The 25027-nt window shown below is 34.0% G+C and overlaps 1 protein-coding gene across 1 annotated transcript in view; it reads right to left on the bottom strand.

The window, feature by feature from the left end:
- LOC148948086 (uncharacterized) overlaps positions 1-25027 on the bottom strand; it is a 74054-nt gene that overhangs the window by 29699 nt on the left and 19328 nt on the right. The window contains exons 3-7 of the mRNA XM_089096090.1: positions 14882-14980; positions 13256-13420; positions 10505-10669; positions 7239-8153; positions 7044-7152 (exon numbers count right to left, since the gene is read on the bottom strand). Of these exons, the coding sequence (XP_088952216.1) occupies positions 7044-7152; positions 7239-8153; positions 10505-10669; positions 13256-13420; positions 14882-14980 (1453 nt within the window). The remainder of the gene's footprint in view (positions 1-7043; positions 7153-7238; positions 8154-10504; positions 10670-13255; positions 13421-14881; positions 14981-25027) is intronic.

The raw sequence follows: 25027 nt of genomic DNA, 5'->3' as shown, positions 1-25027 counted from the left end.
TGATGCCTTTTTTTATGCTGATTACAAATATAATAATCATTTCTATCGGAAATGAATTTCAGCCGCCCCCCTATATATATCTAACCCAACCTAACCTTGAATTGGCATATATAGGAGGGGGCTGAAATTCATTTCTGATAGAAATGAATATTATATTTGTAATCAGCATAAAAAAGGCATCGAATGGTGTATTCACTTGTCCTAACTCAATAATATGATTTGGTAGAACTTTACCCTTTTTTATGCTGATTACAAATATAGTAATCATTTCTATCGGAAATGAATTTCAGCCCCCCCCCTATAAATACCAATTCAGGGTATATATTTCTACAACCTAACATAACCCTGAATTGGCATATATAGGGGGGGGGGCTGAAATTCATTTCTGATAGAAATGATTATTATATTTGTAATCAGCATAAAAAAAGCATCAAATGGTGAATTCACTTTATTCCTAACTCAATAATATGATTTGGTAGAACTTTACCAAAATATCTTCCTAAGGGTCATTGAGGCTCTAGATCCATTCTTGAGAATTTCATCTAGCCTACCTAACACAACTAAGCCTACTTTCTAAGACAGACAAAAGTCCCTTAGATAGAATTTTACCAGCTATATGTCTAATAATTAAGTCCTAGATTACAAAAGAAATATTTGCCTATTGTTGTTTTTGATTGTTTTTATTGGGCAGCAAGAACAAAGTGAAGATGGAAAGGCATAAATTATTGCACCCCTACAAAATTGTAGACTTTTGCAATACAGTTTAGTTTAGAGATATCTGACCCTGGTTGGACAGGGGGCTGGGATACAACCATAACTGGATATTTTGGTCAATATCTACGAAATCATATTATTGATTTAGAACTAAAGTTAATATATCGTTTGATATCTATTTTTATGTTGCTTATAAATATAGTAAGAATTTATATTAACACATACTGCAGGGGCCCCCCCCCCCGATTATTGCGAAACCGAAACTAATCCGGAATTTGCCGAGATAGGGGGGGGGCGGAAAATAATTTCCGATAGAAATTCTTATTATATTCGTAATCAGCATAAAAAAAAGGCATCGAATGGTGTATTCACTTTTGTTCTAACTCAATAATATGATTTCGTAGATATTGACCGAGATTTTTATGTTTAGAGAGAAATCCAATGGTAGGCTATGGTCTTTGTTTCTTCCTAGGCTATATGCCTACTCTGAATTCACTGATGGCCCTATATCATGGCTACTGATAAGAGACCAGTGCAAATTTTAATTTCGAATATACTTGATTCCAATAAAGTAGACGAAAAACCAAACAAAAAACTATTAAAAGCAAACCCAGCTCAAAACATTTACGCTTGTTAAGCTTTAACTTTTAAATTTCCTGTGCTAAGTTCGAATTACGGGCTTCCGGAATATCTGCTTTGAGATAGACACCAGTTTAACGCAAAAATGAACCAGGATCATTTTTCTAGGGAAAATTTGCAAGGAGTGCAGTTTAAGAAAAAATGCGAAACCATCGCCGTCAAAACCATTGATTTGTTCTAAAAAGCAGAAAAAAGAATTAATTCTTTCTTTTCATCCCGAAAAATTTGGGGAATATAAAAATTTCAATTCTGTAATTTTTGTACCACTGAGTTGTACAAATGTTCCCTTAACCAATGTTATTTATTCTATATTATGTTGGTCCTCTTTATTAAACCTTGTGTCTAAGTAAAGTAAATCCCTTTATTCTTTTTCTGCTAAACATAAAGAGAGTGAAAGAGAAAGATAAGTCTTCTGATATATGACAGTGCCTTTTCTAGGTTTTCTTGGTATCTAAATTAAACAAACTACTTATTTAGCCAAAACCCCTATTTTAGCCCTAGAACTTTCCCTGCATGTTGTCAAAAGACCTCTTCATTAACTGAATGTCACTTAGGCTTTCTCAACTGCTTTATATTTCTCAAACTGCTTCTCAACATTTCATGTCAACCTTATTTTTCTATTTACCATCAGATCAGCGTGGGTACTCGTTCAACAATTATGTGATAACTACAGGCAGAGTGTATTTATATTTCACATATTTCGTCACCATTAGGCCTATTGGACCATTCCTAAAAATTGTTCGGTAGACTGTTCTCAAAGACAAGATCAGCCTAAAAAAAAAGTAAATCAGGGAGATCGAAGTTTAACTGAACAGATATTTCCCCATTTGATCAGTTTATTGAATACCGTTCAGGAAACGGTTTTTGGCAATCATTTTATAAGTTTTGAATTTCCAGCAACGAAAATTAGGTGTAACGGCGACAACAGGTCAGTTTAAAAAAAATAAAAATTAAAAAAAAAATTTCGAAGAAAGTATTCATGGAAGGAAAATAGAGTAGTAACAAAATCTTAAAGGAGTAGAAATAAGCCAAACTTAAAGGAGTAAATATTCAGACTTTGATTACTACGACTTATTTTTTTAAAACTTTACAGTTATGTCTTCAAAAGGCCAAAGCGTTCTTAGCACTAAAAGATATAGTAGCCCATTTTTATTACAAAATGATTCTAAAATTAAAAGTTTGGTTGTCTTGCATAGGGGAAATTCCTTTATAACTATAAAAAAAAGGACAAAAGGAAAGGTTCAACTTTGTAGCCCGGCTTTAATTTTCACTGTTTAAGAAATAATTTTGATACGATTCCTGTGTCTTAGCCATGAAAGGAGAAATTGAAACAGCAAATTCAACCGAAATTTATAACAAAAATAACTCATAAAAAGTGGTAAATGAGTAAACCAGCGGGAAAGTGCTCTTTTTTTCAGACTCAATTTGTTTATTCATCATCCTAAGAATTTTTTAAAAGAAGGTTTTATTGTTCTAAGAAAATATTTTGATTTGGTCTTGTACTGGTCACGTATCCTAAAAATGCACAATACTGATTTAAAAATTATTCCAGCACCAAAAAACTACATCTCGGTAAAATATATTTTGCAAGTCCTTCTGACATCAAGCATCAGTAAATACTATTTTTTACCCTCTGATAGATCTATATAGATTTTCAATTCATCAAACCAACCTGGGTTCTAACTTTCTTTTGTAATTAATAGATTTCAGGTATTTTCCACTTTCTCCAAGTAAACTAAAACTGGTAATATACGACAAAAAAGATCCAAATCAAACTGTTGCTCTGGTAACATAATTAAGCAAAACGAATTAAAACATATTAATTTCTGCTTTCTACAAGAGTGATTGGTTGAAACCCTTAGGTAGCACTTGTTTATTTTTTTCCAAAGAAAAGACAGAAACCTAATATTCTATTTATTTTTACCTATTTTATTCCTGAAGAGGTTAAACAACTTATATAAAAAAACATACATCAGTTAAACTATATTCACTCAAATTACTAAGGAAATACGCATAGAGAATTAAGATCATTTTGGCTTCTATGGTATTATTATTTGTAATCTATTTAATGCTTTTTGATTCACCTGCCTCAATATTTGGTTAGAAAAGGGCCCAATAGATAACCACTAGCTCTGGGAAATTTCTAGCTCATAAATAACAAAGGTCTCTTGGGCCGGGGGGACACCCCCCGGTCTCCGCAAATCAGGGAGACCGAAAATGACCCTTGGCAGGTCGCTAATGAAGGAGGCGAAGCTGGCGAGGTCCTCGTTGGAGGAGCTATGGTTGAAGGCTCAGGACAGGTCGTCGTGGCGAATCACTGTTGCTGCCTTATGCGCCCCCAGGCGTAGGAGGACCTACGGCTAAGGCTAAGGTCTCATGGGCTTAAATGGGGATTTTTCAAATAGGAAAATAATCAAGGAAGGGGGGGACAACCTCAATTTACTGTTTCCGAATTTAAGATCGAGTTTTATTTACAGTTCCTTCGTTGGAAGTTAGTCACTCTTAGCTATAACCATTTTTCAAAAATGGATTTTTGATAAATCTGTAATACTAAAATAGCTTGAACGTTAACGTCTTTATAAATTGTAGAAACTGTCAGAAAGTCCATAGTTTTTATTATGTTTGAAAACATCTGGTTAAACGATCCAAAAAATAATGTTTTCTCTTTTCAAACATTTTGCTTTGGGAATTTGGCACCAAAAACCAATATTCAGGTCCTTGAATTATATTTAACCCTACAGAAGCAAGGGATTTGATGAAAAAGTCAAATCCATAAGAGTGTACAGAAGGTTAACACTCCCAAGGCTATCATAGGAAGTGCAGTAGCACTGCCTAGGTAAAGGGTGGTATGATTTCAATGTGTTAGTTAAATTTTTCCTCAGGTCACTTCCCACCAAGATGGTTGTTGTAAGATCTTAGAAGGGACTCACTTGGTCGAAAATGGCAGTTGTGGGACCATTTTTAAAAGTCAAAGTAACCAGAGCGGAACCAACCCCAACCGGACTTTCGCAAATGCCCTCCTACAACTCTCAAAAATATTCAAACAACATTTTTAAATTGCCATTTTATTCGAAATAATCGAAAGATCCTGTAGCTAAACCTCCAGGCTCGGCAACACCCTTTAAAGCCTCAGGGACAAGAGGTGTAGACTATGCAAATTCCCCATTGTTTTTATATTGCGTATGTAACACATATTGCAACGGTGTTAAGGAAAAGCGATCGGGGAATGTTTAGGGGACAGCATTCCTTGATCCTAAACTAAAAGAAACTATGTGAATGCACAGGATTTACCTGTAATACAAGATATAAGATAAGATTTAATTTCTGAAAAATCTCTATTACAAGCCCAGGCGGGTCAAACTCACATCTTACAGACAAAAAAAAAAAAAAAAAAAAAAAAAAAAGAAAATATAATGACAATTACACGGACAATTTAATAAAACATAATTCAGTAAAAAAAAAACTAAAACGGAAGCTACAAATTTGCAAATAAATAATAAACAACTGTAAGGTAAAAAGTGGGGACTCACTAATTTAATGTGTTTACTATGCAGGGGGCAAAAGTACTTCTATATCTTGAAGCGGAAAAATTGATTGGGAGTAAGAAGGAGGTTTTTTGTTAAAACAGACTGAGGGAGGCAAGGTCGAAGTGAAAAAAGGTACAGGGGAAAAATAAATTTGTCCAGGGGTTGTGGAAGGCGTTATTGGCAAAATACAAAGACATGTTTGATCTGCTTTCTTTGAGGATGACCTGATTGGCTTTCCGATGATAAGAGATATAAGGGAATTTACCCTCATTGAAAATAATTCTTAGGCACTCTTTGTGGACTGTCTCCATCCTTTCTGAGAATTCATTGGAAATACCAGGAAGCCAAACGGGACTGGCGTAGTCAAGGATTTGGTGTACAAATCAAAGGTAAACTCTCAACTAATGCGATTTAGGAGATTTTTTATTATTTATGGGGGGAAAATTAGACATGTAGGCGTTTAAAAATACGGTTAATGTCATAATCTTATTTTAAGTCGCTTGAGATAGTAGCATCTAATAATTTCGTAGTAGTAACTAACATTTGCGTGCATTATAGGAGCGGTAATAAAAGGGGGGATCTTAAGTAAATTAATTGTCAAAATAATTGACTATATTTCAGGAACGGCTACGTTTATTAAGTTGTAACTTACAAGGCATGCTGAGGGGGACCGAAAACTAAATCAAAGGACACGATGTTCAAACGGGCTGCCAATCTAGGGCAAGTGGAGAAGGATATCGAGGTGATATGTCAAAAGGGGGTATTTTAAATATCTTAAGAACAGCTAAGTGTATTATTTAAAATTTTTATGAGATGCTATAATAAGTCTAAGGACATCATGTACATCCAAGTTGCCAAAAGGGGAGATCTGTAATACATCAAATACATCAGTAACGGTATCAAATACATGTATAGATTACATAAGTACTTAGCTTACTACGTAAGTTAAGTAGAAACTTTCAGAGAATATTAGAGAGCAGGCTGTTAAATTAAATCACAAGATACTAAGTGCAAAGGTTGAATCAGCAAATGCTCAAAAATCACTAATGGCAATAAGTGCAATTATAATTGGCCAATTCTGCTTTAAAATTAATAAAAAACTTTTTTTTTTTGGTTGCAAATAAGACACCTCGGCAATATATCAAGAACGACTGGGGTTATTAAGTTGAAACTTTTGGGGAACACCACTATCACTATGTTGGCTCATAAAATTAAATAAATAAAAATAGTGTAAGTGTATTCAGGTTGTCAAAGACCATAGATAAAGTCTTTTAGGAATGAGATTAAGTTTTGCTTTTCAGGTAAATTTCAGAAGCTATAAAATTAAATTAAAAAACACATATCTTATCAGAATTAAAAATTGTTGCAAAAGTTTCTCCAACATAAAAATAGAAACCCATATTATGGATTCTTGTAGAAACAAACTGAAAAGATATAAAATATTATTATTTCCATAAAAAGACTAGGTCAATAAAAAACGAATAGAAATTATTCCACAAAAAAAAAAGTTTTTCAAAGAAAAGTAGAGCTCCGTACAATGAGCAAAAATAAAGTAAAAGAATCTTTCAAGGGTAAAACTACCACAAATCACCATCAATAAATAAATGAAACTCAAAAGGAACAGAAATTACAACAAATAGCCGATCAATAGCAAAACAAGCAAAAATTAACATGAGCAGGGCTGATAATCCCCATGCCTTCCCAAGACCAGAACACAATTTATGCTTTACTGAAACAAAATACATATGAAATGTTTTTACTTTGCTTACTCTCATAAATACAAAACTATCAAAACTTGAAGGAATATGCCTAAAATCATTATATGTCAATTAAACTAACAATTCACGGTCTTTTTTTTTTTTTTTTTAGTAAAGCGCAAACCATAAGTTTGCGAGAAACACTTTTGCAATATACATAACATTAATTGGCTACTAACCCATATGCACTTGTTGGTGCCTGTTCAAGTTGCGAGAAAAACAACGCATACAACGCATTTAAATGGCTTCTCACGTGCATGCACTCTTTGGTGCAGGTTCAAATGTGAAGAATGAGAAAAGGTTTTGTCAGAAACGTTACACGTAAACGGCTTTTCACCCGTATGCATTCTTTTATGAGTTTTCAAATTTTGAGGTTGAGAAAAGGTCTTGTCAGAAAAGGTCTCATTCAGAAAAGCATTTTTTACATTCATCGCATTTAAACGGCTTCTCACCTGTATACACTCTTTGATGCCGGTTCAAATGTGATGATTGAGAAAAGGTTTTGTCACAAACATTTTTCGGATTTTCGGTTTTTCACCCGTATGCATGTTGTGATGGGTTTTCAAATTTGCAAGTTGAAAAAAGGTCTTGTCACATACATCACACTCAAACAGTTTTTCACCAGTATGTATTCTTTTATGTTTATTCAAACTTGCAAGTTGATAAAACGTCTTGTCACATACATCACACTTAAACGATTTTTCACCTGTATGTATGCTTTGATGTGTTTTCAAATTTGCAAGTTGAGAAAAGGTCTTGTCACATACATCACACTTAAACGGCTTTTCACCAGTGTGCATTCTTTTATGAGTTTTCAAATTTTCAGGTTGAGAAAAGGTCTTGTCACATACATCACACTTAAACGGCTTTTCATTAGTGTGCACTCTTTGGTGCCGGTTCAAATCGGCTGATCGAGAAAAGGTTTTGTCACAAACATTACACTTGAACGGTTTTCCATTTGAACGGTTTTCACCGGTATGCGTTCCTTGATGTGTGTTTAATGTATTAGTACGAGAAAAGGTCTTGTCACATTCGTCGCATTTAAACAGTTTCTCACCAGTATGTATTCTTTGATGTGTTTTCAAACTTGAAGGTTGAGAAAAGGCCTTCTCACATTCATCACATTTAAACGGTTTTTCACCTGTATGCAGTCTTTTATGTCTATTCAAATGCGCAGGTTGAGAAAAGGTCTTGTCACATACATAACATTTAAACGGTTTTTCACCAGTATGCACTCTTTGGTGCTGGTTCAAACACTGCATTCGAGGAAATAACTTGTCACATACCTCACATCCATATGTTTTTTTCTTTTTATGAGTACTTTGATATCTTTCCAATTTTCTATACTTTTTATTTTGCAGGCAACTTTTCAAATCATTTTTCTGATTTCCTAAGCCTTTCCCTTCAGATTCCGGTGCACAAACATTTGAGAAACCACTCGTAGATGAATTTTTTGAAACAACTAGTGACGTATTTCCCTGTAAGTGTATTCCAGACACGTGTGGGGAAAAGTGACCTAAAATATAAAAGTCTATAGAGCTAAAAAAACAACAAAAAACGAATAAAACAAAATATCAAAACTCACTAAACCGAAAACAAAAAATAAATCTTTCAATATGTTTTAAAAGTCTGCAGAAAAAACAGTATATGTTTCAATATGTTTTAAAACTTAATTTTATTTTCGATCCCTCTTCTCTACCTCGTGATGAAAATTATATTAGCTTTGGAAATTAGTTATTCTAATACAACGAAAGAGTGAAAAAGAAACCCTAAACGATCAAAAAGGACATTGTGTTGTAAAGCAAACCATAAGGGATGGATAAAAAATATTACCACAAATATAATAGGCAATTTTGTTTAGCAATCTATTTCTTTTTTGATTTTCCTTAGCTAAAAAATTTGTGAAACAACTACCCTATTCTTAAAAATACAAATGCTCAACATATGTTACCCACTGAGTTCATTTTTTTCTAATTAATAAAGAGAACTCTTGTCAGATTTTTGTTGATAAACATAACAAACAATTTTTGCTGAATCTCAAACAAATTTTTACAGTGTATATATCCTCTTTAATACCTCGCTCTTTACGCTAAAATTTTTAGTACTTTAGAAAAAAAGCTTCTTATTGTTCCATTTAAACGAACATAGTGTTTTAGAAGCCCTTCTTAAAGAACTGGGACAAAATTCAAACTTTAGCGTAAATATCGAAGTGTTGAGGAGGGGGCAACAACCTTTATGTACGTAATAATTTCTGTTCGTTTCAAGTTTTAATGTTGCTCTTTAATTCCACTTGAATATTTGTTTTTAAAATTTAATTTCTGATCGTTTTTTAACTAGTCCCAGGAAATCTGAAACAACCTCCACGGGAAAATACCCTCTCCACGGATACGATATCTAGAAAATTCAATGCCGGAGAATATTTATCCAGGTAATTACCCTTAACAACTGTTAAGGGCAATTACCCTTAACAACTGTTAAGGGTAATTACCCTTAACAACGCGTAAAACTGAGACGGAAAAGAGAAAGCAAGAAACATAAAAAACAACTGTATAGGAAGTCTGGAAAATTCTCCAAGGGTATAATTTACCGTGACAAGTTCACCTCCTCTAACCTTATCTCCCCCTAGAGTTACCCCTGTGAAAAAAACACTAGCAGATAATTCGTATTCCCACCCTAAAATGTATGCATGCTTCCCAACAACAAACACTATGCGTAAACAATGGACAACTTTTATAACTTAAAGATCATTCCCCTTGGGCTTTAAGGGAGGGGGGAAGGTTATATCCAAAGCCATAGTTATTGGACCTTTCAACTGTGATGGACAAAATTAAAAAAAAAATATTTTTTTAAAATTCATAAAAATTTTATAGTACAATTTCAGGGGAAAAGGGGTGGGTCGGGGCCTAGTAAGTTGCCCTCCAAACTTTTGTTCACTTAAAAAGGGCACTAGAACTTTTAATTACCGTTTGAATGAGACCTCTCATTATAATTGTCAACTCACGTGACCAGAGACAACTTTTCCGTATATAATATAGAAAATCGACATATTCCTTCAAGAAAACCGTATCTAATTTCAGTATTTATCCTAAAGCCACTTTGCATTTGCAAACGGTAATGAGAAAAGCAGGTACGTTTTCAAACCATCTCGTTAGCTGCCATGGGGTAAACTTAAAGACTTTATCGAAAATAGCGAGGGTTGAGGAAAGGCCACATGGAAAAATTTCTATATGGTATTCTAGGACCACTGGGTCAATAAGAACATCCCTGGGAAGAAAAAACAAATAAACAAATAAACACGCATTCATGATCTTCCTTCTGCCAAAAATACAAAATTCCACATTTTTGCAGACAGAAACTTGAACCTCAACAATAGGTTTCTCTGATATGCTGAATCTGATGATGGGATTTTCCTTAACTTTTGAGGAAAAGTTAATCCTCTAACTATAAGGGGGTGTTTTTCTCTTTTTTCAAAAATAAAACAATTTCTATAGAAAGTTTTCGTAACCATTGTTGGGTAAGACTAAACTAAATAAATATTATATATTTGAAATCATCATCAAATATAATTCTTTTGATGTATCTATTAGTATCAAAATTCTTTTTTTTTAGTTTCTTTTACTATTGCACCAAGTTACTCTTTCCTTATAGTTCGTTACCCTGAACTGTTGGTAATAAAACCTATAAAACTACTTTCAAGCGAAAATTAAAAAATTTTCATGAAAGACTACAAAAAAAATTGGCAACCATCTACACAGAACTAAATAAAACAAAAGTTTCATCTTAAGATTAAGTTCCTTTGTCCTATTTTATCCAATAAAATATTCCCAATACATTTCAATCAACAAAAACACAATGTTTCAGATGTACCTTCATTGTTAGAACATTTGGATTCCTGGGTATCGTCTTCAAATTTACATGGTCCTGAAATGCTAGGTAAATTGAGCAAAGGAACATCTTCACGTTTTTGTGACAAAAGATGGTTTGGAAAATGAAATGGCTTCTCGTTGTCATTAAGTAAAGCATCTTCAACTTCTAAAACAAAATTTAAATTAAACAGACATAGAAAAATTTAACAGTAAAGCTTACTAAGCAAATCTGGCAGTTTTTTCTTTTTATTTAAATGTAAAAATGTAAATATACAAACATTATATGTATACATATAATCAGATATATATGCAGGTTTTTTTCACAAATCGTTTTTAAAAATTTAGTTTTGATAAAGAAGCAAAGCCAAAAGACCGAACCGGTCTTATTGAAACTAAATATGCTACATTTCAGAATATTCTAAGATAAAACTGATGATAAAAACTTTTAGTAGAAACAAATAAACTGATGAAAACTTCTTTTTTGAATTAATTAGGAAAAAACTTAGAATTAAAGTTGTTCCTTTCAAATTCCTTTAGAGTCCATGTTAAAATTATTTAACTTGTGTTTACCGTTTTCTTACACAAGTTGAAATATAATTTGCACGAAAAAGCCCAATTTAGTCAGGCCAGTAAAAAAAATACCAAACTCAGGTTATGTTGCTAGATCAGGTGAACAGATAGAAACCAAAATCGATGCCTTTATGCGTCTGTTATCACCAGACAAGCTAAAGATATATAACATGTAAGAGATAGCCGGGAAGTTTCCTAAACCGTTCGCCCTAAATAAACAGTGAAAAGCAATGACAATAAAAACTTTGGACGCTTCGGTCGTAAATTTAGGGAGACCGTCATCAGCAAATACCCGGTATTTTTTTTCATTGCTTTTCGCTCTCTTTGGAAATGGTTTATCACTATTTGAACTATTATTTGAACAATCTAAGAAAACATCACTTTTATCATTTTTTAATATGCAATCAGACTCGCTATATTCTTCGAGCAGTATTGACAGTCCTGTCTAGTTTCTATGCAGTTCAAATCACAACAGCCAATTTTCTGCTTATTTCAAATTCAACTTGAAATCAATATAATAGACAGATTTATCTCAAAATCTGTAAAGAAATATACACAATATAAATATGAATTGAATAATCTATATTAAGATGTAATTTTAAGGCTTAAGTTTAACCTTATTGAAAAATTAAATAAAAAAACAAGTTTTTTAAACTGAAATTTAGGAGCAACATTAAAACTGAAAACCAATAGATAATATAACGTATTTTAAGGGGATTGCCTCCGCCTCAACACCACGCTCTTTAAGCAGAAGTTTTCAGTACTTTTGAAAAAACATTCTTATTTTTCCAATTAAACGAAAATAGTGTCCCAGAAGTCCTTCTTGAAGAATTGGGACAAAATTAAAACTTTAGCGTAAAGAGCGCGGTGTTGAGAAGGAGGTAACCCCTTTCATATTATTAATAGTCTCTGTTCGTTTTAAGTTTTAATGTTGCTCCTTACTTCCCGTTGAAATAACTTGTTTTTTTATGTTTAATTTCTGATCGTTTTTCAATAGCCCCAAGAAATTTGGCCTCACCTTCACGGAGAAGTACCCTCTCCACGAATATATCCTCTAGACAATTCAATCCCAGTAAAAATTTATCCAAACAATTACCCTTAACAACCCCACACGTAAAATTGAGACGGAAAAGAGAAAGCAAGAAAAAAAATGTATAGGAATTCTGGCAAATTCCCCCAGTGTATAAATTTGCATGACAATTCTCTCCCTAGAACCTTCCCTCCCCGTTTAAATTTCTCCCATGAAAAAAAAAAAAAAAAAAAAAAAAACAGAAGAAAATTTAAACCATAAAGTGCATGCACGCTTCCAAATAACAAAAAATACGCGTAAAAATGGGGCAATTTTTATACATTAAAGACCGTTCCCCAGGGGATTTGGGGGGGGGGATCATGTTACATTCAAAGGTATAGTTATTGGGACTTTCAACTATGATAAATAAAAGAACTATCTAAAAAAATTCGGACGATTTTGGGGGGAAAAGAGTGGGGAGGAGGCCAAGCTGCGCTCCAATCTTTTCTGTCACTTAAAAAGGGCACTAGAACTTCAATTTGAATGAGCCTTTTCATTATATTATAGGATCACTGGGCCTATACGATTACCCCTGGGAGAAAAACTACAACTAAGAAAAAAAGAACAAATAAACACGCATCGATGATCTTTCTTTTGGCATAAATTTAAAATTCCACATTTTTCCAGATAGACACTTGAAACCTCAACAATAGGGTTCTCAGATACGCTGAATTTGATTTTCATTACTATGACTTTCAAGGGATGTTTCATCCTTTTTTCGAAAATAAGGAAAATTTTCTCAGAATAGTAACCTTTGATAAGTAAGACTTAATGAAACTTATATAATTGAAATTAGCATAAAAATCCGATCCTTTTGCTGTATCTATTGGTATAAAAATTCCGTTTTTAGAGTTTCAGCTACTACTGAGCTGAGTTGCTTCTTACTTACAGTTCGTTAACACGAAGTGTTTGATAATTTAACCTACCAAACCACTTTCAAGTCAAAATTTTGAAATTTTCATAAAACACTATAAAAACGGTTTAGAAAATACCGGCATATTGGAATAAAACAAACTTCCATCTTAAGATTGGAAGCCCCTTTGTCCTATTTTTGTTCAATAGAATATTATCCAATACATTTCAGTCAACAAAAATACAATGTTTCAGATGTACCTTCATTGTTAAAAAATTTGGATTCCTGGGTGTTGTATTCCAATTTAAATGGTCCTGAAATGCTAGGTAAATTAGGCAAAGGAACATCTTTACGTTTTGGCGACGAAAGGTGGTTTGGAAAATGAAAGGGCTTCTCGCTGTCACCTGATAAAGCATCTTCAACTTCTAAAACAAATTTGAATTAAACAGACATAGAATTATTTAACAGTAAAGTTTACCAAGCATATCTGACAGTCTTTTCTTTTTAGTTACGTGTAAAAAATGTAAATATACAAACATTATATGTACACATATAATGATATGTATGTGCATGTTTGTTCACAAATCGTTTTTAAAATACAATTCTTATAAAGAAAAAGAAAACCAGAGAGAGAGAGAGAGTGAGTGAGAGAGTGATAGAAGGAGAAAGAGAGAGAGAGAGAAAGAATTAGAGATAAAGAGAGTGAGAGAGAAAGAGAGAGAGAGGAGGAGAGATGAATAATTTATTAACCAAAATAACACTTACATATATATATATATATATATATATATATATATATATATATATATATATATATATATATATATATATATATATATATATATATATGTATATATATACAAAAAAAAAAAAAAAAAAAAAAAAAAAAAAAAAAAAAAAACTTCCCAGAAGGTAGCGGTTTCAACCCACTCTTGAACTGTCTAAAATTATCTGCCTACTTTATACCCTCCGGGAGAGAATTCCACAGCTGTGGTCCTACTAAACGCGGAACTCCGAGTACTCCGAGAACCTACGACACTATCCCAGAAGCATATCTAGTTTCATAACAATCAAAAAACGAGTTAGACTTAAAATTTTTCAAAAGCACTCCAGCGAATAACGATTCAAATATTGATAAACAAAAACAGCTACTTGATAATCTCTTAACTTAAAAACGGTTAGAATTTTCATTTTAGTGAAGCAACTCAAAGTGCTATTTTCAAATCTTACATATCCCTCTAAGACACGAACAACTTTATTTTGTAAAATTTGGAATCTTTTAAAACTTGATACAAAAGAACTAGTCCACAGTAAACGACCATAAGAAAGATACGAATTGATAAGAAAATGATTTAGACTCATTAGAAATCTTGGTGGAAGCTGATTCCTTAGCCTTCTTATAAGATCCAGTCCTTTTGCCGCTTTTGCTGATATTAGGTCACAGTGTTGTTTCCAACTCAAATTACAGTCAAGATAAATCCTAAATATTTAACACTATAAGTTTGAATTAAGAATACGCCATTCAGACAAATTTTATCATTTAAAATAAAGGGAGTACCAATTCTAATTGAAATCTGCTTTGATTGAAATATTTCGCTCATCATACCAGCACAGAGAAGATTGACCAAAAATTTATCATGGGGATTATTTAACTGTCTCACCAAACTTAAAAATTAAAGCTAAAAAATTGAATTTAAATGTGTTTTACGTCACCAAGAAGTCACTTTATCACCCTCAGCTCTTAATAGTTAGTTTAATTACATATAAAGTTACATTTTCTTTCTTAAGCCCACTTAATGAGAAAGAAGAAAAAAAGGAATAATTATTTTCTAGAACAATATAGCTTTTTGTTTATTCTGACAAAAAAAATTAGCATTAAAACTTACCATTTTTAATGTAATAATCCTCAGAAACTGTGATGGGATTGGCCATTTTCAGAATTTGTGGCAAGTCCATGAAAGATCTTGGAATGGAGCTAATGCAAACTATGAGAAGGAAATACTTCATCGAAACTTGAATACAACACAGATTTCAGTCTGGAGGGTCCTAAAATTCAAAATATATTAGGATACTGACTGTTAACCCCAGCAGAGCATATTTTATCTTAATGCAGTTGAAAGAAAAGGATCAACTCCTTCAGCAGTCAAATTCATTACCAATCTGATTATTATTTTTTTAGAGGATGCAAAAAATCAAAAACTGTCTTTTTGATGGAACAATTTTTAAAGAGCAGTTGTTGATTTTAATTTATAATAAACTTTCACAGTAAAAAAGGAAAATCAGCTTATTCTGTTAGTAGGCTAAATTTTCCAATCCAAAAACTTGGAAAATTGGTTTAATTCCAGTAATGAAAGCTAAATTCGTAGTTATTTATTTGATTATTTGAAAGCTATATTCATGGTTTTAATGCTTTATATTAAACACTACAAAGTGAAGGCCTATTATAGACAGCCATTATGTTTTTCCAAGAGGGTATATCTAACTGTTCTTACTTTTAGGACTTAAAGAATGTGAAAATAGATCTAAAATTAATAAAAAAAAATATATTATGCAATAGCATTTTATTTATCTATTAAAAAGTTAATCAAAAATTAAGTAATTACTAACTAAAGCAATTTAATTTCCAAATCTGTAGTGAAACTCAAGCAATTTATGAAATATTTCTAGAAAAATAAGTCCTTTAATATAGGCAATACTAAAATGCAACATTTGCCTAAAATAAATTTTTCTCAAATTAGTCAAAAATATAAGTGAGAAACGAATCGATTGTTTAACTAAGGATGACAATCTTCCTGGGAGCCACTTATGCCAAGGTCTAAATTTGTCTTAAATTATTTTTTTTTACCCAAATGTTGTTTCATTATCTTAACAATGTTATCATGAAATCAATTTCACCCATCCACTAAAACTCTTTAAGTACATTTGAAGGTCATATTTTGATGTAAAACAAAACAAAAATATCCCTATTCAATATGTTTTCTATATATCAAGGTTACAGTAATAGCTGTGACCTAATAACGAGCAAACCCAACCAAAAGTATAAGAAATACGTTCTTTTTAATTTAGTCCAGAAGTCGATTTCTTTTATTCAAATAGTTATTCAGAGGGTCAGAAACCTTCTGGCATTAATCCTAGTCGCCATATTGTGAGTGATTTGAACATTTATTTATATTCTGAGCTTCGTTTAAAAAGACAGGGGAATGCTAAAATTCTTCAATTTGCATTCTTTAATTTTCAGTTTAGATCCAATTTTGGGTTTATTTTGAGTCACCCTTATCCAAATAATTAGGGAATTTATTTCAATGGAAGCTTATGTAAACTTTTTGGACATAAGCAATTTTTCAAAATTTCGAATGTTGCCACTGAATTTTGTACATAAACACCAGAAGTTATTTAAGATCGTTTCTGGCTTTAGTGCCACTTGTTGGTACATATATATTCGTGTTTTGGATCTCAAGTATAATTTAGCGGTGGTTTGTTGCAACTACATATGCATAATAGAACCATTGAAAAGAGAAGCTAAGAACTTCTAAATGCAAGAAGGGGCAAAAAAATAACATTTGTATTAGCCTTTGTTTGCACATGCTTTAATCTATGGATAAATATATTATTCTGCAGAATCAATCCGTTTTCCGCAAAACACAATATGTCGTACTCCTCGCATTGCACATCCTCCACTTCTCGCATCTTCATGTGACCTTTGGGATAGTTGTTTCCCTTCCAAATACTGGAAATTCCTTCAGAATTCAAGTTTCCAATCTGTTTTTAGAATTCTTTAGAAAGCAAGTGACGTAATATAAAAGGGCTAAGCCGATTCATTTGGAAATTGTGGAGATCGCAATGCACTTCGAGCAACCAAAAAGAAAACTATAGATCAATATAATTGCGCAACAAAAGTTTCTAGAAAATTTTAAAGTAAATAAAAATAATTCCAAAATCGTTTTGTTTCAAGCATCATTTAAATACATATAATGAAGCTAATCAATTTCAATTTCAATTCAATTTATAACTGGGATTTATTTTACTATATACATAAAAAACAAACAAACAAAATACCCCCAGAAGCAAGCTTGTGCGGGGGTAATCCCTTCTAAACGCATAAAAAATCATAATAACAAAATAAGATCCAAAATAATAACTCATTTCAATTAATATGAATACAAATACAAGTTCTGCCCTCCAACTCACAAACTAGTACTAACATACTATACGGAGCCACTCGACACTAATCACGTACCCCCCCCCCCTTTTTAGCCAATTCAATAAAAATAATAAATTACTAAACCATACGATCTCAATAAACTACGGAACAGCAGCAGGTCATCCACACATTTAAGTTCCACTGGTAAACTATTCCAAGCACTCGGACCGTCATGACGGATAGAAAACAATGATCTGGTCGCTTTCGGAATCGTTCTTAGAAATTCTTCCAAATTTCTAGTTCCATGCTCATGAACATCACCCCCACTCACAAACATTCCCTTAAAACAAACAGGAACACTACCATAAAGATACTTAAACATGAACTGTGTTTTATAAAATTTAAAAAGACCCGATACCGGTAGAATCTTCAGCGTCATAAACTCATTACGAACAGATGATCCTCTATTATCCTTACCAATCAAAAGCCTTATTGCCGAATTTTGTAGTACACGCAGGGGCAGAAGATGCGTTCCAAAAGTAGACGACCATACTGAAGAACAATATAATAGATATGGATGTACAATTGAAAAATACAATAATCTTAATATACTAGTTGGGAGAAAATTTTTCAGTTTACGCATAATTCCAACATTACGTGCTAGTTTCATAGACACACAATCAATATGATCTACAAAACTTAAAGTTTCATCAATAATAATCCCCAAATATCTAACACTCCTCTTTCGTGGAATCATTGATGTACCATTACTTAAATTATTCACCCATGGGTAATAACTTGGAGATCTGCTATATATCAATAAACTAGACTTATTACAATTAAGTTTTAACCTATTACTTCTCATCCACCTTTCTATATTCTTAAAACCTTCTCGTAATTGCGACATCAATTCATTCTCAGTCCTACCACATACGGTTAATTTCGTGTCGTCAGCAAACATAACTAGGGCTTTACTAGGTTTAAGTTCCTCTAGAGGAGGTTTAATAATAGTATACAACCCATCAACTGCACTTGACAAATCATTTATATAAATAGAAAACAAAAGTGGGCCTAGGGGTCACTAGTCAATCACACCAGAAAGGTAGCTTTACTAAATTTAAGTTGTGTGTTGAAACATAAACGTTTCCAGCGATCACAAATTGTAAAAGAAATTGATTTTATTTACATAGCCTTTGCGTTTTTCTTAATACCTATCATTTAAATCAAATTATATAAATTTCTAAAATTCTTTTGAACATTTTTTATGATTATCATAGGCAGCGCGCTAGCGCTGCCTAAGTAAAGAACGGTGGGGGCACAATGTGTTTATTTTTCTCCATACCCCGGCATTTCGTATCGAAGGAGTTGTCATAGAAGCTTCGAAAAGAGCTCATTCGATTGGAAATTGGAGTGGCTAGTTCCCTTTTTCATAGTCGAAAATGATTGGAGGGAAAATAGCCCCCCCCGCCCATCATACACCCGAACACATCTAATCAAAATTTTGAGATAGCCATTTTGTTCAGCACAGTTAATTTTCTAATAGAAAATATGTTTTTGAGGAGGACACTCCCTCACAACCCTCAGGGCAAGGGTTTTAAGTTATGGCCTGAGGGCATATAAGAACAATGTTGGCACAATATGTCGTTTATTATTTTTTTTCCTTTAGAGCAGGGCACTTCATATGGAAGGGGTCATCGTAGAGACTTCAAAAGGGGCTCATTCGATAGGAAATCCAGAGTTTTAAAGAAGGCGTTGTTGTAGAAACTTCAGAACAGGCTCATTCGATTGGAAATTCAAAAGGCCAGTGCCCTTATCAATAGTCGAAAGTGATCGGAGGGCAACAAGCCCCCCCCTACACCTATCATTCCCCCAAACGCATCCAATCAAAATTTTGTGATAGCCATTTTGTTCAGCATAGTTGATTTCCAGATAGAAAATATGTTTTTGAGGAGGACACTCCCCCACAACCCTAAAGGCAAGGGTTTTAAGTTACACCCTGGGGGCATATAAGGGTTTTTATAGAAGGCGTTGTCATAGAAGCTTCAAAAAGGGCTTATTCCATTGGAAAGTCAAAGGTATAGTGCCCTTTTTAATAGACAAAAATGATTGGAGAGCTACTAGCCCCCCCACCCCATGCCTATCATTCCCCAAAACACATACAATCAAAATTTTGCGATAGCCAATTTCTTCGGCGTAGGCTAGTTGATTTCCAGATTCATAATATGTTTTTGAGGAGCGCAAGGGTTTTAAGTTTTGCCCTGGGGGCATTTAAGGTTTTTATAGAAGGCATTGTCATAGAAACTACAAAACAGGCTCATTCGATTGGAAATTCAAAAGGCTAGTGCCCTTTTTAATAGTCGAAAGTGAATGGAGGGCAACTAGCCCCCCCCCTCCACGACCATAATTCCCCCAAACACATCCAATAAAAATTTTGAGATAGCCATTTTGTTCAGCATAGTTGATTTCCAAATAGAAAATATGTTTTTGAGGAGGATACTCCGTCACAGCCCTCAGGGCAAGGGTTTTAAGTTATGCCATGGGAGCATAGAAGAACGATATTGGCACAATGTATTATTTATTATTTTTTTCCTTTAGACCAGGGCACTTCGTATCGAAGAAGTTGTCATAGAAACTTCGAAAAGGGTTTATTTAATTGGAAATTAGAGTGGCTTGTGCCCTTTTCAATATTTGAGTGATTGGAAGGCAACTAACACCCCTTCCAAGCCCACCAGTTCCCGAAACACATCCAATCAAAATTTTGAGATAGCCATTTTGTCCAGTATACTTGATTTCCACATAGAAATTATGTTTTTGAGGAGGACACTCCCCCACAGCCCTTAGGGCAAGGGTTGCAAGTTATGCCCTGGGGGCATGTGTGGTTTTTATAGAAAGCTGTGTCATAGAAACTTCAAAAAAGGCTCATTCAATTGGAAATTCAAAGGGCTAGTGCCTTTTTTAATAGCGAATGTCATTGGAGGGCAACTAACCCCCCTCTCACGCCCCCCTTTTCCCCAAACACATCCCATCAACATTTTAAGATAGCCCGTTTGTTCAACGGAGTTGAAAGTTCTGGAAATTAGGTATTTGAGGACGACAGCCCCCCCCCCACTGCCCTCAGGGCACGGGTTGGATGTTATGCCCCGAAGGGACTTATAAGGTTTTTATAGAACGCGTTTTGATAGAAACTTAAAAAAGGGCTCATTCGATTGGAAATTTAAATTGCTAGTGCCCTTTTTAATAGTCGAAAGTGATTGGAAGGCAACTAACACCCCTTCCACGCTCACGATTTCCCCTAACACAACCAATAAAAAATTTTTAGGTAACCATTTTGTTCTGCGCACTTTAAGGTTAAGGAGACTATACCTTTGAGCAGGACACTCCCCTCATATTCTTCAGAAAAAGGGTTATAAGTTATGGCCTCTCGGGGACATATAAGGTTTTTCTTGAAATATTTGACATAGAAACTTGAGAAAGGGTTCATTCGACTGGAAATTCTCATGCCCACCTTTTCCCCTAACCCATACAATCAAAAATTTTAGATGGCTATTATATTCAACGTAGTAGAAAGTTATAGAAATTAGGTCTTTAAGGAAGACGACCCCTCCCCCCACAGCTCTCAGGGCAAGGGTTGTAAGTTATGCCCTGGGGGCATATAAGGTTTCTAAAGAAAGCAATGTTGTAGAAACTTCAAAAAGGGCTCATTCAATTGGAAATTGAAAAGGATAGTGTCCTTTTTAATAGTTGAAAGTGATTGAAGGGCAACTAACCCTCCTCTCATGCCCATCATTTTCCCAAACACATAACCCCCTCAGAGTCCTCATTGCACGGGTTGTAAGTTACGCCCTGGGGGCATACAAAGTTTATATAGAGCGTTGTAGAAATTTCAAAAAGGGCTTATTGGATTGGAAATTGAAATGCCCTTTTTAATAGTCGAAAGTGAATGGAGAGTAATTAACTCCACCCTCAAGCCCACCATTTCCCCAAAAATATTCAATCAAAGTTTAGAGATTTTGTTTAAAATAGTCAAAGCCATTTTGTTCAATACAGTTGAAAGTTCTGGAGATTATGTAATTAAGGGTGATAAACCCCCAGAGCACCCAGAGCAAAGGTTGTAAGTTATGCCCTGGGGGCAAATAAGATTTTTATAGATAGAGTTGTTTTAAAAACTTCAAAAGGGGCTCATTCAATTGGAAATTGAGAGGGCTAGTACTCTTTTTACTTGTCAAATGACTGGAGGGTAGCTACATCTCTCACGCCCACCAGTCCCCGAAATACATCCAATCAAAATTTTCAGATCGCCGTTTTGTTGAATGTAGTAAAAAGTTATGGAAATTTTGTCTTTGTCTTTGAGGATGACAACCCCCCCCCAGCACTCTGGGTACTGGGTGTCAGTTAAGCCCTGGGTAAGGTTTTTATTGAAAACGGTGTCATAGAAACTTCGAAAGGGCTCATTTTATTGGAATTGAAAGGGCTAGTGCCTTTTTTAATAGTTGAAAGTGATTGGAGAGTGACTAACGCCCCTCTCATGCCCAACAATTCCCCAAACACATCCAATCAAAATTTTGACATGGTCATTTTGTTTAACGTAGTTGAAAGTTCTGGAAATTAGGTCTTAGAGGATAACAACCAGCCTAACTGCTATTGGTGTAAGGATTGTAATATATGCACTGGGGGCATATAAGGTGTTTATAGAAAGCGTTATTGTAGAAATTCAAAAAAGGCTAATTCAATTGGAAATCGAAAAGCTTAGTGTCCTTTTTAAGGGTCAAAAGTGATTGGAAAGCTTGACATTTTTATAATAAAGATCCACTAAGGTACAATGTATTATTTTTTGTTGCTGTTGTTTAGACCAGGGAACTTTGTATCAAAGGAGTTGTTGTAGGAACTTCGAAAAGGGCTCATTTGATTGAAAATTGAAAGGGCTGATGCCCTTTTTGATAGTCGAAAGTGATTGGAGGGTAACAAGTCCCCCTCTCACGCCCACCCTTCCATTTGCCCACTATGTTTAAAAACTAAATGTTGCCTCAACATTAAAAGAAAATGCACTATTTTAAGGCCAAGTCCCAATAAGGCATCTCAGCAGTATCCAAAGAACAACTGAGGGTATTGTTAAAACTTTTGGGACTAATTCTGCTCTTAAAATTTAATTTAATCAAAATAGCGTAAGTGTATCCAAGCTTTCAAAGAAAGTAAACAATTTTTTTTGTGAATGGTATCAAGTTTTCCATTTCAGGTCAACTAGAGGAAGTATGAAACTAAATTAAATCCTACTATTTGTGTCCAGATTTTAAAAGGGTATATGTTGTTAAAAATTGCAGAAAATATTTCTCCAGCATACAAATAGCAGGCCAAACTATAAAGTCTTAAAAAAAACAAAACGATTTAAAGCATTATTTTCTTTTTCCCAGAAAAGACTATGTCAACATAAAACGAACAGAAATTAAAGGAAAAAAAACAAATCAATATGCATTGTCAGTTTAATGTGCATATACTGATATTTAATAATTAAAATCTTAATAATAATTTATTTATTAAAGTTTTAAAGTGAAAACATTTATATTTTTTTTCACTAAAATGCAAATTATGTTCTGGCCTTGGGAAGGCATAGGGGTTTTGAGCCCAGTTTATGTTAATTTCTGCTCGTTTTGAGATTGACTAGGTTATTTATTGTAATTTATGTTCGTTTTGGGTTTCATTTATTTACTGATGGTGATTTGTGGTAGTTTCACACTTGGTACATTATTTAATTTTATTTTTGCTCATTTTTGTTCAATGGAGTTCTTTACTTTTCTGTCAAAAACTTATTTTGAGGAAATTTTTTTTTTAATTAATCTTCTTTAAAGATCAAATGAAATGAGTAATTGATTAGAAACAAGCAGTTGAGAGTGCTGGATCAATACTGAAACTTGAGAAACTGTCAATGACTAGAAGGTTGTTCAAGTCAGAGTTTGAAAGCATTATGGACCAGGTTTGACACTATTGTTTAAAGTTCTCAAAGAGCTAATAGAAGACATAACAGACAAGATAATAAAAGAAAAAGTCGAATTTTTGCATTGCCACATTACCTGCTTTGATTTTATTCATATTCTTATCCTAACTTAAATTACCTTCAATCGCATTGTCCAGCAAACAAGAAATTATTCTGCAGTTGCTGGTTAGTCAAGATGTAGAACCAATGAGTAGGCTGCATCTTATTATTGAATTAATGGATGGGGCAAACAAACTTCTTCTACGGCTCCCTTGTAGGCCTCCACACTAGGAGCTGAGACTGTATCTTTACTTATGGAGTTCCATAGCCCCACAGTTCTATTTGGGAAGAAGTTGTTCTGTAGTCTGGTGTTGGCTTGATTGCAGTACAGCTTCATTATGTGTCCTCTAGTTCTTATTGACAGGTCAAGTTCAAGCATATTTTGGACTAAGTGTGCAGCATTTTCTGTGCCATGATGATTGCCCCATGCTTATCTTGATAGGAGAGGTTAGGAATCTGCAACTTCTCCTGGTAGGATCGGTAGTCTAGGCTCCCCAAACACATCCAATCAAAATTTTGAGATAGCCATTTTGTTCAGCATAGTTGACTTCCAGTTAGAAAATATGTTTTTGAGGAGGACCCTCCCCCATAACCCTAAAGGCACGGGTTTTAAGTTACGCCCTGGGAGTATAAAAGGATTTTTATAAATGATGTTGTCATAGAAGCTTCAAAAAGGGCTTATTCCATTGGAAAGTCAAAGGACTAGTGCCCTTTTTAATAGTCAAAAACGATTGGAGAGCTAATAGCCCCCTCCCCCCATGCCTATCATTCCCCCAAACACATCCAATCAAAATTTTGAGATAGCCATTTTAATCGGCGTAGGCTAGTTGATTTCCAGATTTAAAATATGTTTTTGAGAAGGGCAAGGGTTTTAAGTTATGCCCAGGGGGCATTTAAGGTTTTTTATAGAAGGCATTGTTATAGAAACTTCAAAACAGGCTCATTCGATTGGAAATCCAAAAGGCCAGTGCCCTTTTTAATAGTCGAAAGTGATTGGAGGGCAACTAGCCTCCCCCCCTCCACACCCATAATTCCCCCAAACACATCCAATAACAATTTTGAGATAGCCATTTTGTTCAGCATAGTTGATTTCCAGATAGAAATATGTTTTTGAGGAGGATACTCCGTCACAGCCCTCAGGGCAAGGGTTTTAAGTTATGCCCTGGGAGCATATAAGAACGATGTTGGCACAATGTATTAATTATTATTTTTTTTTTCCTTTAGACCAGGGCACTTCGTACCGAAGAAGTTGTCATAGAAACTTCAAAAAGGGTTTATTTAATTGGAAATTAGAGTGGCTTGTGCCCTTTTTAATAGTTGAAAGTGATTGGAAGGCAACTAACACCCCTTCCATGCCTACCAGTTCCCCAAACACATCCAATCAAAATTTTGAGATAGCAATCTTGTTCAGTATAATTTATTTTCACATAGAAAATGTATTTTTTGGGATGACAGTCCCCCACAGCCCTCGGCGCGATGATTGTAAGCTGTGCCTCGGGGGTACATAAGCTTTTTATAGACCGCGTTGTCATAGAAACTTCAAAAAGGTCTTATTCGATTGGGAACTCAAAGGGCTCGTGCCCTTTTTAATAGCAAATGTGACTGGAGGGCAACTAAACCCCCTCTCATGCCCACCTTTCCCCCAAACACATCCAATCAAAATTTTAAGATAGCCATTTTGTTTAACGTAGAAACATCAAAAAAGGCTCATTCAATTGGAAACCGAAAGGCCTAGTGTCCTTTTTAATGGTCAAAAGTGATTGGAAGGCTTGATATTTTTATAGTAAAGATTAATGAAGGTATAAAAGGTATAATGTATTATTTTTTGTTGGTGTTGTTTAGACCAGGTCACTTTGTATCAAA

Source organism: Artemia sp. Qi Xiang Cuo, chromosome 10 (genome assembly GCF_049724085.1).
Source record: "Artemia sp. Qi Xiang Cuo chromosome 10, ASM4972408v1, whole genome shotgun sequence".
NCBI lineage: Eukaryota > Metazoa > Arthropoda > Branchiopoda > Anostraca > Artemiidae > Artemia > Artemia sp. Qi Xiang Cuo.
Note: the sequence above shows the minus strand (reverse complement) of the source record. Positions and strands in the feature narration are given on the sequence as shown.